This window comes from Uloborus diversus, chromosome 1 (genome assembly GCF_026930045.1).
Source record: "Uloborus diversus isolate 005 chromosome 1, Udiv.v.3.1, whole genome shotgun sequence".
Lineage (NCBI taxonomy): Eukaryota > Metazoa > Arthropoda > Arachnida > Araneae > Uloboridae > Uloborus > Uloborus diversus.
In genome coordinates this window covers 14,067,552-14,085,030 of record NC_072731.1, presented here as the reverse complement: position 1 = coordinate 14,085,030, position 17,479 = coordinate 14,067,552, and the positions used below count along the sequence as shown (strand labels likewise).

At 32.8% G+C, this 17,479-nt stretch overlaps 1 protein-coding gene across 1 annotated transcript in view; it reads left to right on the top strand.

The window, feature by feature from the left end:
• Positions 1-17,479, top strand: part of LOC129234435 (TBC1 domain family member 22B-like) — a 32,707-nt gene that overhangs the window by 4,052 nt on the left and 11,176 nt on the right. The window contains exons 3-8 of the mRNA XM_054868435.1: positions 4,919-5,052; positions 7,064-7,279; positions 11,285-11,494; positions 12,660-12,730; positions 14,789-14,917; positions 16,643-16,708. Of these exons, the coding sequence (XP_054724410.1) occupies positions 4,919-5,052; positions 7,064-7,279; positions 11,285-11,494; positions 12,660-12,730; positions 14,789-14,917; positions 16,643-16,708 (826 nt within the window). The remainder of the gene's footprint in view (positions 1-4,918; positions 5,053-7,063; positions 7,280-11,284; positions 11,495-12,659; positions 12,731-14,788; positions 14,918-16,642; positions 16,709-17,479) is intronic.

The following is a 17,479-nucleotide window of genomic DNA, read 5'->3' as shown; positions in this document are numbered from 1 at the left end:
AAACCTTACTTTTTAAAAACATATTTTAGAGGCTGGTTATCTATCTGTAATTCAGTGTTGAAAACACATTTTTTTCTCTATTTTGCGAACTCAATTTACAGAAAAAATCACTCCGGGTCTACGGAGCTCCCCGCTAGCTTTCGTGTGATGAAAGGTACAGTGACTTCTCCAGAGTTAAATAAATTATTTTAGGTTCCTTTTAGAGAGGAAAGTTTAATTTTTATTTATTGAATAGCTATGGTAAATTCTTTAGCATTGGTTTAGGAGCAGTAACTTACTGCTTAAATATTTCCTTACTTAGTTTTAGTTATATTTTTATAAAATTATTCATTATTAAACAATATTTTTCTTGTTAAAAGAACAAATGACATTAATAGTAAATATTTTTGGAACTGATGTGATATACCCCACCCTTGGCGACTTTTTCCTGTTGGCGCCAAGAAAGCGTCGCCAAGAAAACGATGTATGATGACATATGTCATACATCATTTTTAGCAATGTTTTTTTTAGCGCCAACAGGAAAAAATCAGATAAAAAACACGATCAAAGCACTTCAGAACACAATATATATAAAAACAACATAAAACTACAACAAAAAACATCACGAATATATGCTTCAAAAATACCAGAAACTAGAAGGGTTTTGTACATAAAGAACAATTACTAGAAAGTATTTAAAATGCTTGAATTGACAAATTACTATAACAGCTCACCAAAGAAATATGTACCAATAGAAATAAAAGCTATTTTCCAACATGCATTTCATCGAACAAAAAACTTTTCTCGCACTCTGCTAAAAAAGAGCAAAGCGATTCAAATTGCGATGTTTAAAGCGGAAAACATGCCCGAAATCCATAACTATTTCAGCCAAAAAAGCGTTTAGTTACTCAAATTTTGATGTATGAAAAGTAGAAATGTCTCAACAAAACATCCTAAACATAAACAATACAAAAATACCATACATTTATTTGCTATTCAGACATGCTCTCAAAATACCTATTATATTTTACATAAAATAACACCTTTATATTTTTATAAAATGCTGGGGTCAACTTATTTTCAGAAATTCAGTACCTCATGGATTCACGTTTATAGAATATGTCTAAATAATTCGTGCCATCGATAAGAATTAACTTTTAGAACAAAATAACTGTACTATTTTTGCAAAATTAATTTACATACAGTAAAAATAAAATTAAAACTACAAGAACCCCTCAAGGATTTGTAAAAAAACAAAGAATTTCGGAAGTGAGATTTTTTTTTTTTTTTTTTTTTGAATTCTAAAATAAAGAACTTGTCCAAAACAAAACATCATATGACAATGGCACGTTACAGATACACACCACGTTGGAGTTAACTTTTAATTAACGTTCAAGTTTGAAGAAACTGGCATTTTCTAATGTTTTTACTTCAAAACACAACTACTGAATTTAACCTAACACAAAATGAGATTTCCTGTAAGGTATATTGCATGAAACAACACGTATCTCTCCTGCGTGAAAGCGAGTAAACAACCCAAGTAAACAAGTTTGAACAAGATTGCCTTCGCGTTGCCAAACACATGTAAGTTTCACCACGGATGCCATGCTTAAAAAATTATCGCCTCATTGGCGAGAAAAATATTTCAATTTTGTGCAGAAAATCGGATGTTGCCAAATCAGGGGGGGGGGGGTATATCACATCTATACCATATTTTTACAAAATTAAACTGTTTACTAATACTAACTAGTATGTTGTGGCCATCACGAAACTTTCTTCTATATTTTTCCTTTTTCTGATCCCCCCCCCCATGCTTGACGAGGAAGCAATATTCCTAACAGAAACAAAATTACACATGCAAAAACTTGACGACCATCCAAATGTCTGAATTATTGTAAAAACAAAACAAAGAGCGAAAATTGAAAGTTACTTTAAAAGCCTTACTTGAATTAATTACAAATATTTTATTTATTAACAAACATTAGTGGCAACAGTTAAAAATTTTAAATCATTGAGATAATATTTCCGATCATTTCCATACAATTAAAATCACGAGAAATACGCAGACGACAATCTATTACGATTTATCTTTCTTATTGTTGCATTAATAAAACTATTTTTATTCGCAAAAAAAAAAAAAAAAATCAACACCTCTTGGAGCGATTGGAGTCAAAATTGAACCAAAGCCTGTTTACGTATGGATTCACATATATTCCAAATTTCAACCAGAACGTAGCATTACTTCTTGAGATAGGGCACTCACAATGGAAAAAAAGAACGGGCGATTGCGCTACCCCCTTTTTAGCTGTTGACACCAAAACAAAATCAGCTCTTATACCCACTAAGGGCTACTTGTCAAAAAATTTTTGTTTGATTCCGTTCGTTATTTCTTGAGATACAGCAGTCACAATTGACGACAAAAAACGTTCTATAGCTCAACCCCCCTTTGAGTTATTGACACCAAAATTGAATCAGCACCTGCTCCTGTTAATGGCAACATATGGACCAAATTTTGTTTGATTCCGCCAGTTACTTCCTGAGGAATAGCAAGCACGCGTAACTCAAAAAACGTCCCATTGCTCCACCCCCCTTGGAGGAATTCGCGCCAAAAACTAATGGGCACAAGTTCACATACGGGCACATATGTGTACCAAATTTCGTTCGATTTCATGCGGTAGTTTTTGCTGTAGAGCGGCCACAAAAAACTGGTCACACACAGACGTGACACACATACATACACACATACATACATACACACACACACACACACACAGACAGACATTTTCCAAAAATAGTCGAAATGAACTCAGCACACCTCAAAACGTTCGAATCCGTCAAAATTCGAAATTCGAAAATTTGCACGAATCCAATACTTTCTTCTATATATTAGATATAGAAGAAAGTAATAAGCAGGGGCACAACCAGAAAATATTTTTAGGGGGGGGGGGGCACAATTTTTTTTCACAACACTCTATCAGCGTTCTCTCTCTCTCTCTTTACATCAATATATATTTATTATTATTATTAATATTATTTAGTAAAATTCCTTAAAATTGTATAAGTTTTGAAATTTATTCAAAAACTGTTGCAAAAACATTAATTGTTCTTGTGCCAGAATTGAAATCACGTTAAGAATAAACACTTTTAAAGGACTCAAAGCATGGAAGAAGATAGGATCTTGTAATCACTGACATTTCAAATGAGTTCCTAACTACAGAAAAAATAAATGTCAAAAAGGAGAGAGAGGGAAGTTTTAAATAACCTCTTGTCGTCCCTGCTTACTTTGGAACTGCTTCGTTTTCTCAAAGCGCGTCCATCTTCGTTCGAATTAAAACTAGTATGTTGTGGCCATCACGAAACTTTCTTCTATATTTTTCCTTTTTCTGATCCCTCCCCATGCTTGACGAGGAAGCAATATTCCTAACAAAAACAAAATTACACATGCAAAAACTTGACGACCATCCCAATGTCTGAATTATTGTAAAAACAAAACAAAGAGCGAAAATTGAAAGTTACTTTAAAAGCTTAACTTGAATTAATTACAAATATTTTATTTATTAACAAACATAAGATGGCAACAGTTAAAAATTTTAAATCATTAAGATAATATTTCCTATCATTTCCATACAATTAAAACCACGAGAAATACGCAGACGACAATCTATTACGATTTATCTTTCTTATTGTTGCATTAATAAAAATATTTTTATTCGCAAAAAAAAAAAAAATCAACACCTCTTGGAGCGATCGGCGTCAAAATCGAACCAAAGCCTGTTTACATATGGATTCACATATATTCCAAATTTCAACCAGAACGTAGCATTACTTCTTGAGATAGGGCACTCAAAATGGAAAAAAAGAACGGGTGATTGCGCTACCCCCCTTTTTAGCTGTTGACACAAAAATAAAATCAGTTCTTATACCCACTAAGGGCTACTTGCCGATAAATTTTTCTTTCATTCCGTTCATTATTTCTTGAGATACAGCAGTCACAATTGACGACAAAAAACGTTCTATAGCTCAACCCCCGTTTGAGTTCTTGACACCAAAATTGAATCAGCACCTGTTCCTGTTAATACCAACATATGGACCAAATTTTGTTTGATTCCGCCAGTTACTTCCTGAGGAATAGCAAGCACGCGTAACTCGAAAAACGTCCCATTGCTCCACCCCCCTTGGAGGAATTCGCGCCAAAAACTAATGGGCACAAGTTCACATAGGGGCACATATGTGTACTAAATTTCGTTCGATTTCATGCGGTAGTTTTTGTTGTAGAGCGGCCACAAAAAACTGGTCACACACAGACGTGACACACATACACACACACACACACATACATACACACACATACACACACACACAGACAGACAGACATTTTCCAAAAATGGTCGAAATGGACTCAGCACACCTCAAAACGTTTGAATCGGTCAAAATTCGAAAATTTGCACGAATCCAATACTTTCTTCTATATATTAGATATAGAAGAAAGTAAAAAGAGTATTTTTGAAAATTGTTCAAAATAGCTTTCTGAGGGGGGGACACAGGCCCTGTGCCGCCCCCCCTGGTTGCGTCCCTGCTAATAAGATATGTATAGAACTCACATTCATTTTTAAGCTGAAAATATATTTTTTATAGTATTAATTTTTTTCCTAACCTTGATTTTTCCGGCATGCCGGAAAGGACCAGGCAACTGTTCTTGAAAATCTGATGACCCCCAAATTTTGCGGCATGCCGGATAATGCGCGGTAATACGGTACATCACCCAATATTTTTAGCTTTTATAAATGAATAATACTATAGTTGTCAGTTGTCCCGTAATTTAGCCAATTTTCAAAAATTTTACTAACTATTCACAACATTTTTTTAAAAATAAAAATAGTAATTTTTAGTTTTTTTATTGTTACTAGTTATTGTAATGATTGAATCTATGTTATTTTAGGAGTGTTAGTCCTAAAAAGAATGTTTCAAAATCCAAACATCGCAAGACATCATCTTCAAGTTCCTTTCAGGAATTTCAAGAAAGTACGGATGATGCCTGGGACGTCGGAGATGACGATATTTGCCTTAGTACTGGTAAAAGAATTTTAAAATTTCAGTGTCTTTAAGGATATGACATACTCTCTTGTTGCCTTCCAGGTCACCAAGCCTCTTGTCAATAGTTCACAGTTAGTTATGCACAGTTAATAGTTTGAGTTATGCTTGGAAGGCAACTGTAGCCGTCCCAGAATACTGGTGAAATAACTGCTTAAATACAAAGATTATGGCATCATCTTCTGCTGGGGTCGTAGGTGACTGACTTGTTTTAGTGCCAAGCTATGTTTCTGCTTGAGTAGTAGCGAGATGAGGCTACAAAACTTATTGATTTAAAACCTTTTAAATGCCCTTTTAATAAAATTATCTTTCATTCTAAACTTTTAATAATTTGCTTATCTCCTCTTAGACCGCATACGTGTTAAGTTTCGTGATGATATCCCATTTCCATCTGTATGTATTTCGCAATTTATGTCGGATTTTTGCCAAATTTGGCACCGAGTCCTTTGTTGCTCAGGAATTTTCGTAAGGGTTTTTTTGCTCCCCTATAGGAGAGGGAGCAAAAACCAGAAAGTCTGGGGAACAGCATTTATGCCTATTAATAACAATGAATGAATTTTCAAAATTAAAAAAAAAAAAATCCAAAGATCTCTAAATTTAAATTTTGAGTCATAAATTTGCTCTTTTCTACACATTGGCAGGGGATTAGAATTTCCCTTTTTTTCCTTCTTTTATTTAAGCTCAATTGTTGAACATGCGCCACTTGGCAAAACATTTATTTTCGAGTTAGACCGAACTACCAGTATCAAACAAAATTATGAAGCTGAAATTAAAGGAAATAATAGAGTAGGAATTGAATGGTGAGCTCATATGAATGGTTCACCTCTTTTGCTTTGAGAAAGGAATTCCTTGTACCCCTAAAACATGTGTCTGCAGTTCTCTGCAAACTTTTCTGCCCTAAGGTTTTTCTTATGCTGAACATTACTGTAGTTTTCAGTTTTCTTGAAAGAATTTGTTGTCATTTAAAGAAATAAATCATTACCTTTAAATGAAATGTGCATTTTGAATTACATTATTTTTGGTATCACAATTCGAATAAATTACATTGCATTATTAAGGTAGCAATTATTTGAAGTCTAAATAATTTACATGTAAATTCCCCATTAAAGATACATTTAGTGTGTTTTGAAAACTAAGTTATTTGAAATTATTTTGTTTCCATGATTTGTTTCATTGATAAGAGAAAAAGAAAATTCTTCCTTTTATGCAGATGACCAGGCGTGAAGAATTTATCTTTTGATAAATTTTCATCTTTTGAGGAAGTGGGAAGTGAAACAGAACAAAATAGAAGTTTAAAAGTAGTAATTAATTAGTGAATGAGTTTAAACTGGGAAGTTGAGATAATTGTTTTTTGTTAAATTTAGAAGTATAAAATATTGAAATAACAGGCCCGAGGGAGGTACATCTCTAAATTTTAACTTTTTCATGTTATATGGGAAAGGAAAGGTATGTAATAACACACTTTACAAACGAAAGAGGACTTTCTTTTATGGGAAGTTTGGAAAAAATGTGTTTTTGGCGCTGTATTACCATGTGCAACCTTCATAGAAGTATGGTGGTATGAACTCCACCCCTAATAACTTTCCCTTTTCAATAAGCTCCCAAAGAAATATACATTTTCAAAATCGTCCCAAAGATACTAGGACTGAACTCATTGACAAATTTAAAAATCAAAGCAACCGTGAATGCATCCATTTAAAAGAATTCCTCGTTTTTTTTCAGGATTTCATTTTAAACATTTTATGTTTTGAACAGGCAGGAGCAGTTGCCTTCCCTTGCCTTTCTGGATATGTCCACGCCTATGTCTTTTAATTAGTAGAGTTTTTTTCTTTTTTTTCTGAGCTGTAAAAGAAATGCCATGCTGAATATCAGTTTGAAAAAAACTTACACTATTTCATGTTGAACTTTTCTTTTTTGCTTTTAATTTCTTTGAAATTTATAGATGATGCTAATATTTTCATTTCTTTTCTTTTTCTGCTCCTGCAACCTATAGAGATCCCTATACATCCCAAAGTTGCTCAATCCACAGCCATGGAAGTACTCAGCATTCACAGCAAAGGCACTTTTTCTTTCACTAATGATGATGCCAACTGCATTTTAAATGCCAATGATGCTAAAGTTGGGAGTTCCCAAAGGATTTGCAGACAGGCAAATATCAACTTCCAAGATGATAAACCTTGCTCTGTACGAAGATTAGAAACTCAAAAAGGTAATTTGATGATTATTTTACCCTTTGTCTTCTCATTTTTATGTGTTTAAATTTTCTAATATTTTAAACTTATGGTTAGATGAAGCTAACATTTTGAAACAGTTTTTAGGTTCGACTACAGTCGACATTCGATAAAATGATCCTTGTTGTCCATACAAAATTGGTTACTATGTAACGCAAACATACAAGATATATTGCAAGTTTTTTAGTCATAGTGAGCACAAAATTAAGAATAATGTAAAAATACGAGTGCAAAAGATTAATAAGCTAATGTATTCAACATTTAATTTTTTTTAAGTAATGAAGAAAATTCAGAATATAAGTATTACCCAACATTTCCTGACTCTTGCTAAATTTTACCCTCTAAATTCCCTAATTTTGATATCTCATTGTCATCCAAAACATCTTTAATCACCATTATATATTATCGATGTATATGTCAGAGTATAAATATTACCCAACATTTCCCGACTCTTGCAAAATTTTACCCTCTAAATTCCCTAATTTTGATATCTCATTGTCAACCAAAACATCTTTAATCATCATTATATATTATCAATGTATATGTGCACACTAACCAGGTTAAGAAAATATTAAAAATTCTCTGATTTTTGTCCAGATATTTTTGTAATATTCTGTTCTGATTTATTTTCAAAGACACTAAGAAGTCTGTGTCTGATTTTTGTTGGAACCGGATCATGTCCCCTTTGACTCTGTTTCGCAAAACTATACATATTAATATTTTAGTCAACTTTGTGGAATGCAGTCAAAAAAAATGCATACAAATGCCTAAAAATACAGATCCAAAACTGTTGGTTGAGGTTTTCTTTTAAATAAAAAATATAATTCAAGAAAATTATTTTGTGACATGTTTTACTATATATATTCATTTCTTTTTTTTTTTTTTTTTCTTTCAAAATGAGGCTGCATTAGGGGCAAAAACTTTTTCAGATCTAGTATGATCCCCCGAAATAGCATCTATTCTTTCAATTGGCACCACTGGGGTGGATGCCATTACCACAATAATTTTGGCTCCCAGATTCCCTACCAGATGGAAGCACATTGGCTCTCTTTAATGCAAAACAATACTAGGGGATTTGAATTTTGCTGAGGATATTCAAAGCCAAAAAAGTATTTGAGGGATTTATTATGCACTGCATAATCATAAGCCATGGACACTGTAGGTTTTCTGCACTTTGAAAATGCACTAACTGGAGCCAGGTTTGAACCTGCATCCTTTTGGCACAAGAGACCTGCGTCTAACCACTGCACTACTTTTTTGGTTTATATATATGATAAAGATACCGGCACGACTTTGCCTGTAATAGAATATTAAAAGGTCATTTGGTTAGTCTGTATATCTTATATCTTTAAACGAGCAATTCTTGTGGGTATATATATATTTCTTATCTCGGAAACGGCTCTAACGATTTGGGTGAAACTTTGGATTTGATTGTAGTTTTGCATTCTAAGTTCATCTACATCAGTGTTTTTTCTGTAAAAACGCGATTTTTTACAAAAAACAGTTTTTTAATATAAAGTCAAATTGAGTTAAGCCTTGAAGTAAACTGTGAGTTGACGCATCAGGCAGCCGATTTGCAACCATAACAATGAAAATTTGTCTCTTCCATAGACTAATAATAAGAGTAGACCGAGCTTTCTCATTCTTGCTGATAAAGAAAATTGGTTCATAGATGTATCATGTGACTAGTGGAAGGGCTTGGCGAAGACTTTGGCAGCATGGTTGCTAGATGGCAGCATTATCTATAGTTAGGCACTCGACATGTATTTTAAGACAATGTGTTTTCATTAAAAAAAACTTCCAGGTGCAGAGATTGAACTGTTTTTCTTTTAATTATGCATTATTTTGACATTAGTAATAGTTTTTGATCAGTTTTCGGTAACTTTTATTTCATTTGGAGATGTTAGCATTGGCGTGAACGAAATGGCGTAAACGTTTTGCGTTAACACAAAAATGTACTAATCGGTATCTTAAATTGAAACTGTAGGTAAAAATCTTACCGTTTGCTGATTCCTCTTGGTCGCTTGCATCTTTTATTGCTTAGAGAGTTATTGAAATTGACTAAAGAAAATGCACAATACTATCTAAACGAAAAACTCGCTATATTAACAAAATATTTACAACTTAGAATAACAAATTTACAAATCGGACTCCATAAAAGATCATTCTTCAGTGTTCCATCAATTCTATTTATTTTATTTCGCGCTGGCGTTGATCGTCTGCTACGATTAACGCCCGCTGTTGCTAGGATATCCACCAGTCACATGGTCTGGTTTATGAGCAGCAAAAGGGTTGCCATAGCTCGGTCTACTCTTATTATTAGTCTATGGTCTCTTCTCACTTTAAAATTTTATACTTGCTTAGGGTTGCCAGGCTTGGCTGATATTGGTCACTTTGGCTAATTTCAAACACACTTGGCTGAAAACAAATTCAAAAGCATTATGTAAGTCGATGTAAGGCTTTTTTTTCTTTTTTAAGTGAAACTATTGCTTGACCATCCTATTTTATTTTATTTATTTATTTTCTTTTTACACTTCAAATAGTTTAACATGTTTTTTAAATCACGCATCTAAATTTTATTTCGAAGAAGTGTATGTCTTGAGATTGTTTATGTTTTGTTAAGACAGTTGTTATCATTTGTTGGAATGGTTTGTGGATCATCAGTTTTGATGGATATCATGCTGTATGTAGCATTTTCTGGCGTAAAAACTAAAAGTACTTATTCAAAAAGAAAATCTCGATTGGGATAAAATCGTGAAACGCATCATAGTATGAAAGGAAGTATTCGGTTGAAAACCGATTTCACCAAAACAAAACTAAGGTCAAAATATTTTAATTACTGACAAGAAAATTGTATAGTGGAAACAAACATAACTGATAGTTTAGAGCAAAATGTTGTTTTAATTACATTCAGAATCTTCTTTGTTTGGTACTATAGTGTTATAAGAAGGTCGAGTACATAATATTTCGTGAACGTGAAGCTTTTCAAGTATATTTGGAAAAGTATTAAACCTTAAAAAAAAAACACAATTTGACAAAAAATAATTCTTTTAAAGTCGAGCGAGGCTCAGTCGTCCAGGTACTTTAGTTAACGTCTACTATGTGTTAAGTATTTTTTTTAAAGATATCTTCATATTTTTGGCAAATTTGAAAACTTAGCATATTTAACAGATAACAGAAACCAACAAATGCCTTAGAAATGGTTTTAAACAGGAAGGAAGTTTCCCTTTCTTGGTTAAAACTCAAAATAAGACATTTTTCCAAAATTAAACACTATCAAAAGAAGGTTGTAATTCAATATTTTAACAATTTATTGAACATAATTCAATAAAAACTAAAAATATGAAAGTAGACAACTTTTTCTCAATAGTTAAAATACTTTAATTATAATTCTTTTCAATAAAAGAAAAGGATTGGTGGCTAAAATAACACGTTTTCAAAAATGTTCTTTCAAAAAAAAAGTAACAAAACAATCAAAGGGTGTAAAAGATGTAACAGTGGTAACACAAAAATTTAATATTCACTTCAAAAATAATTTCCATTTGCCTTTAATTTTTGATTTTTATTCTGAAGCTTAATCATTTAGAATTGTTTGGCTTTCTTAAGCTAAGCCTTTGATGTTGGTTTTTGCTAAACGATTCCTACAGCTCTCCTAATGCCCATAGAAACTTCATCTAAAGCAGAAAATTCCAAGCTTTCAAATGACTTAAAACTGTGAACAAAATGTTTCTCTTCCAACTATCAAATTTATGTGGCAAATGGGCTAAATACTGGAATAGAAAAAGAACAGAATCAAATTTTTGAAAAATCGCTTCTAGGTGCACACCCTTGTGCTACAAACTAATTTTGTGCCGAACTTCATGAAAATCAGCCGAACGGTCTAGGTGCTATGCATGTCACAGATACCCAGACAGAGAGACTTTCAGCTTAATTATTAGTAAAGATATTTGTTTCTGTAAATGTGTAAATTTTCCTACTTTCAGATGGTGACAGTTTCACTGAACATCAGTCCAATTTTGTTAATCACAGTAACCATCCGATCGGTCCCGGTATTGGAATACGACAGACTCGTAACAAGCAACCCTCTCTATTCAATCCTCAGAATCTCCCAAAAGATGGCGCTGTCTCTAAGCGAGATGCAGCTCGTCTGCAAGCATTTCAAAAGCTTTTGGAAAGTCCAAATGTAGATCTCAGTAAGTAATTCTGATTGTTATCTTCAAATATCTCTATACCTATTAATTTATTTGGTACTAGTGGCACCCGCATGGCTTTGCCCTAAGTGGAAAATTAAAAGGTCATTTGGTTTGCCTGTATATTAACAAATAATGGATGATGAATTTCTCGCCAATTTGCTATGTTAAATGGCTCGCCCATGTTACAGTTTCATGTTATGATGATTTTGTAATTTACTATTCTACGTTGTGATAATTTGCTCGGAACATTTTTCTTAAAATTGGTATAGAAAAGGAACAAATGGAATTTTCAAAAAATCGCTTCGAGGTGCACACCTTCATGCTACAAACTAACTTTGTGCCAAATTTCATGAAAATCGGTCGAATGGTCTAGGCGCTATGCGCGTCACACAGATCCTGACAGACAGAGATCCGGACAGAGAGACTTTCAGCTTTATTATTAGTAAAGATTGAAATGATTTGTGATGGCTTTATAGATATGTTGTATAATGGTTATAATTTATTTATTCCCTTTCCCTTTTTTTTTCTCAAGTTAATGCCAGGGGCTGGATGCTAGAGGATTTTTTTTTTTTCTTTTTTCAAAATGGTAAAATCTTGGGGAAAAGTTTTTACCATGGCAGTAAACATAACATGGTAAATACTTTGTGAAACCTGCCCCCAAAAATTAAGACATTGTCAACAAAATCATACGAGTGATGAGGCTGGGAATGCTCGTCTAAATATTTTTACTGGTGTGTGTGTTCATTCTTTCATGAGTTTTCTTGCAATGAAAAGGCATCCACTTAAAATATTTTATACATGAATGTTGAAATGCTCTTTCCTCGAACATTTATAACTGAAATGAACTTCCGTGCTAAGCACAAAAGTCTTATCTGTACTTTTTATTAAAAAATTGAGTTATTGTCACTCACAGGTGATTTTAAGCAACTTATTTTACCTATTATTTTATGTTTTATGGTCATTTGCAAATAGAATTTTTTAAAACAAATTTTAGAAAAAGTAGCATCTGCATCAATTGCATGAATTGTAAAACTTTAAAAAGCAATTTCTGATTTTCAATTCAGCTGCAGATATCACTTTTGTGCTTAGCATGGCAGTACAAAAAAATTTTTTTTTAACCTGCATATGTATTATAAATTATTTGAAGGCATTTATTACTTTTCAGAAGAACTTCAAACCACAAGTTGGTCAGGTATTCCTAGTAAAGTTAGGCCTATGACATGGAAATTATTGTCTGTAAGTTGCAGAATTAATGTATTCAGACTTTTTTCTCTTCCTTCATTTCTATTTTTATTGTAATGTAATACACTTTTAATAAAATGATCTTAAAGCATATATGTCTAAATAGGGCTTTTGTGTTATGACATGATATAAAACCTACCTTTGTAATATATTACATGGAAATTTTGTTGCATGAAATAGCCAATGTTGCTTGAAATAGATTGAGGCTTAATTTACCTTTTTTTTTCGGTTTAAAAAAAACTTTTCAAAAAGCTCATCTAAGTATTTTATTAGGGAAATATCATTTTAAACACCATGCTGTAAAATTTAGTTAATTTCTTTTCTAAAACAGAAATGCTGTTACCTGCTTTATGAAATTACTAGGAGTTCGTCCTGAACTTGTTCCGGTTGAAAAAATTATCTGTCTTAAATAAATATTCTACAGATTTCTTTGTTTTAAAATATCATGGTATACATATTATTATGGTATACTCGTACATACATTTTTCGTTTCGTTTTTATGAGGTTTTGAAAGAAATTGATTCACTTCATTTTCTAATCAAGAGAAACCACCATTTACTTCCCTGTGAACAATATAATCTTCCCACATGTAACGTTTTACGTATGACCTTCAGTTTTGATGATGGTTATGGCATAGGAAATTTTCATTGGAAATTGCAATTACTTATATTAGAAATTGAAGTGTGCAAGGACCATGGTATTTTGAGATTACTTTGGGATCCAGTTCCATTGCATACATAAGACAAATTAAAGTTTCACAACAAAATTATTGGAATACCGCCTTTCATTCTCATGGAATAAATACCTGTATGGGCTCTGAAAAGTATTCTTAAGATACAAAGATTGTATAGAGTCCCTCAAAGGAGACGACTTCAAACAGGCTTAAAGTATATCTGCATGTGTTTATCAAGGGAACCACAGGAATAGTTGGTAAGAATCACCGGTAAAGGCAAAGATAAAACTGCTCTCAATGTTGTCTTAATCTCTTAGTTCATTTAGAATCCATGGCTTCCATAAACAAACAGTGGCTCATTGAACATCCATTATGCAACGGACCTTTTGAAGATCCTAATGGCCCATTTTTGTCTTATGAAACTTACAATGTCTTTCTGAAGGGAGCCATTCAAAGTAGTTTAAACCTGGAGTGGTCAGTTTTTCGACAGCTAAGAAAAATTGCTGCAGTTAAGTTTAAAAACAAATAACTACAAACACATCCTTAGTCTGCCTGTTAATTTTGGTTAAATTTATTAAACTTTTTTCAGTTTTACTGGGTATGCCGATAAACATTAATTTGCGTTCTCGTATCATAGGCGAGTCGCTGATCGGTTACTAATTAAATTACTTCATTGGAAACGTACTCATTCAGTAGGTTGCAGTCATGTATTAATTTTGTCCACAACATATAAACATACAAAATAAACCCTCTCTCCTTATAATATTGGTATATATAGAAAAAACCTTAAAATGTAGCCCGAATTGCATACAAAAATACAGCTTTTAAAATAGCGGATTAATGTCATCTATCTGCACTACTTGAATTCACTTACAGCTAGTTAACCATGTAAAAATCATAATAATTTATAATTGCAAAAATTCATTCTTAATTTTTCTAATTTTTATTCTTACATGACTGCTTTAAAAGGCTACCTGTTTAAAAAAGTGATTGTCTGTTGAATGTTTTCATATACAAGCAGCTAACCAGAAAGCATTTTTATCATTCCCTTCAGTTATTTGAATTTGAAATATAAAAAAATATCATGTATTGTTTTATTTTGTCAATGCTATTACATTCTGCTAAGAGCATAAAGGTTCTCTAAATGTGTCTCTTTTAAATAAAAGTTTTATCATTGTCTTTGCTATTTGCTTTCACTTCTTTGAGAAAAATTCTTCTGCGGAAAGCGAGTTCAGTACTGAAGAGGAGAAAATAGAGAAAATGTTTTTGATCCAAATGCCATGCATTTGGTTTATTTTGTCCTTCATATTGATATCATTGATAGTATTTTTGATTTGTTTAATGGCTTGTTAACTGCATAATTTTTTCAAATAAATTAGGGATATTTGCCCACGTGTAAAGAAAGACGGGAGTCGTTTCTTCAGAGAAGAAAAGAAGGCTATCAAGCATTCGTCAGTCGCTATTATGACAGTAGAACTGAGGACGTTCATCATGAAACTTACAGACAGGTAAAAAATGATTCACCATTCAGTTCATTTTCTATGAATACATGCTCACAGTGCAATTCACAGATTCATCTATGAGTGAAAGTGTTCTGCCTACTGACAGATTTCTGTTTCTTTTAGGAATCATTAGACGGAAAAAGACATCTTCCTCTTTTTTTTTATCTTTATCAAATATTCTCATTTTTATTTTCACTTATGACTAAAAATATTAACTTATATCTTTAAACAAGCAATTCTTGTGACTAAATGTATATATATACATATACATATATAGCTTATCTCAGAAATGGCTCTAACGATTTAGATGAAATTTTGGATTTAATTGTAGTTTTGCATTCTAAGTTCATCTACATCAGTGTTTTTCTGTAAAAACAGTTTTTTAATAAAAAATTCTAATTTAGTTAAGCCTTGAAAAAAACAGTTGATCAATAAGGGAGTGGACCCTGAAATGTGACGTCAGCTCGCGATGACAGACACCTGGTGCGCATGGTGCTGATGGACTGCACAGCTTGTTCTAGACAATTGGCAGCACATTGGTCAACAGCTACAGGTGTTTCATTGTGTGCTTCATCAATTCGGAGACGTCTGCTGCAGCGTGGGCTGCACGCAAGGATTCCTTTATACAGGATTTCTCTCTCGCAAAACCATCGCCGCTCGCGGCTACAATGGACCAATGTGCATAGGAGCTGGCATGCTGATTGCCAGCAGGTCGTCTTTTCTGACGAATCCCGCTTCAATTTGTGGCACCATGATGGCCGAAATTCGTGTCAGGTGCTATGCCGGTGAACGGCACATTCCGGAGTGCATTATCGAACGCCACAGTGGACAAACACTCGTAGTTATGGTTTGGGGTTCCATAGCATATCAAGGATGATTGCAATTGCTACGAATTGTGGGCAATTTGAACAGTACCCGATATGTAAACAAAGTTTTACAGCCCCAAGCTATTCCTTTCCTGCAAAGATCCCCAGGGGCTGTATTCCAGCAGGATAATGCCCGTTCACATGTCGCCAGGACTGTCAAATCCTATCTTGATTCGCAGCAGGTACAGCTTCTTCCTTAGCCTGCATATTCCCCGGCTATGTCACCGATTGAACATGTGTGGGATTTCGTTGAGCGGCGTCTCGCTCGTGATCCTCGTCCTGTTGCTTCAACAGACAAACTTTGGTTGTGCATACAAACAATATGGAATACTCTTCTGCAGGCAGATATTCAAACTTTGTTTCACTCCATGCCGAGTCATGTAGCAGCTCTTATTATGACGCTCCATGAGTAAATTATAGGAGGGAGAAAATTTGCTGTTTACAAAATGGAACTCTGAATTTTGCCAAATGCTACCCTGCAAGCTTGTATAAATACCTACATTCATTGAAAATAGGCATCAGACATCGTTATAGGTATGCAATACAATCGCCAAAACTTCTGAATTGTCTGACAAAATTTGATGAATAAAGACATTTTTTTGGAGGTCAGTTACTTCCCACTTGCTATTTTAATATCTTGATTAGACTTTTCAACTTCCAATTTTTGTCAAAACTGCCAAGTCTGTTGTAAGAACATTTTCTATGACTTCAAATTCTTTACATACAATTAACAGAAAATGATGCCTAAGAACACTGAATATTTGTTCAATTAATGATTTATGAAAGATGAATTATTGCATATGTAATTACTGCAACTGATATTGTATTAATCATAGTTATTTTTGTTTTTCTCCTTTCATTTTAGATACATATCGATGTGCCTCGTATGAGTCCATTAGTTCCTTTATTTCAGCAAGAAATAGTCCAAGAAGTATGAATTATTTCTAGAATTTTATTTTTGTTGGTTACATTAAGGTTCTTTTGTGTTTTACTGTTTTCAAATAATACTATTCAATGTGCTGTGCACCAGTTAGATAAATATTGTAAGGACTCTGTAGTTACATCCTTAAAATCTTTAAAAATACGTTCCAATGATTTTAAACTATTTTAAATCATTCCAAAATTTTTTCTTTAATTTTCTGATTATCAGTTAACTATTTGATGAAAAATGGAACTTTTAAAATTTTAAACCAATTAGTAGTTTTAAAATGAGCAAAATACTTAATTTTAAACAAGAATATTCATTTAAATTCAATAGTTTTAAACAAACCAAATGAATAAATAAAATTTCCAAAATGCTTACCATGCTTGTAAAGTAACGATATGTGTATATCAGGGTGAAGTGGAGCCAGAATGCATAAGAAACACCTTCTGGTTATTTTAATTTATACTTTCCCCGTATTTTACCAGGTGATGTTCTAAAATAAACAAGTGTTGTCTTATTTATGGGTCATTCTTCAAAAAGTGTAACTTTTCTGTCACACACCTTTCACAGTAAAAACTTTAAGGAACAATTCATTTAACAATGACTTTTAATTTGATCAAAAAATATATCTATTTAAACCTGCCAACAATTTTTTAATAATTTTTATTTTAGTACATTTTTGGTTCACAACATGTGAATTCTCATCTCCCTGGCATGTCACACACCTTGTGTGACTGTTGATGTTGCTTAATAACTTGTTTAATTAAAAGTATATAC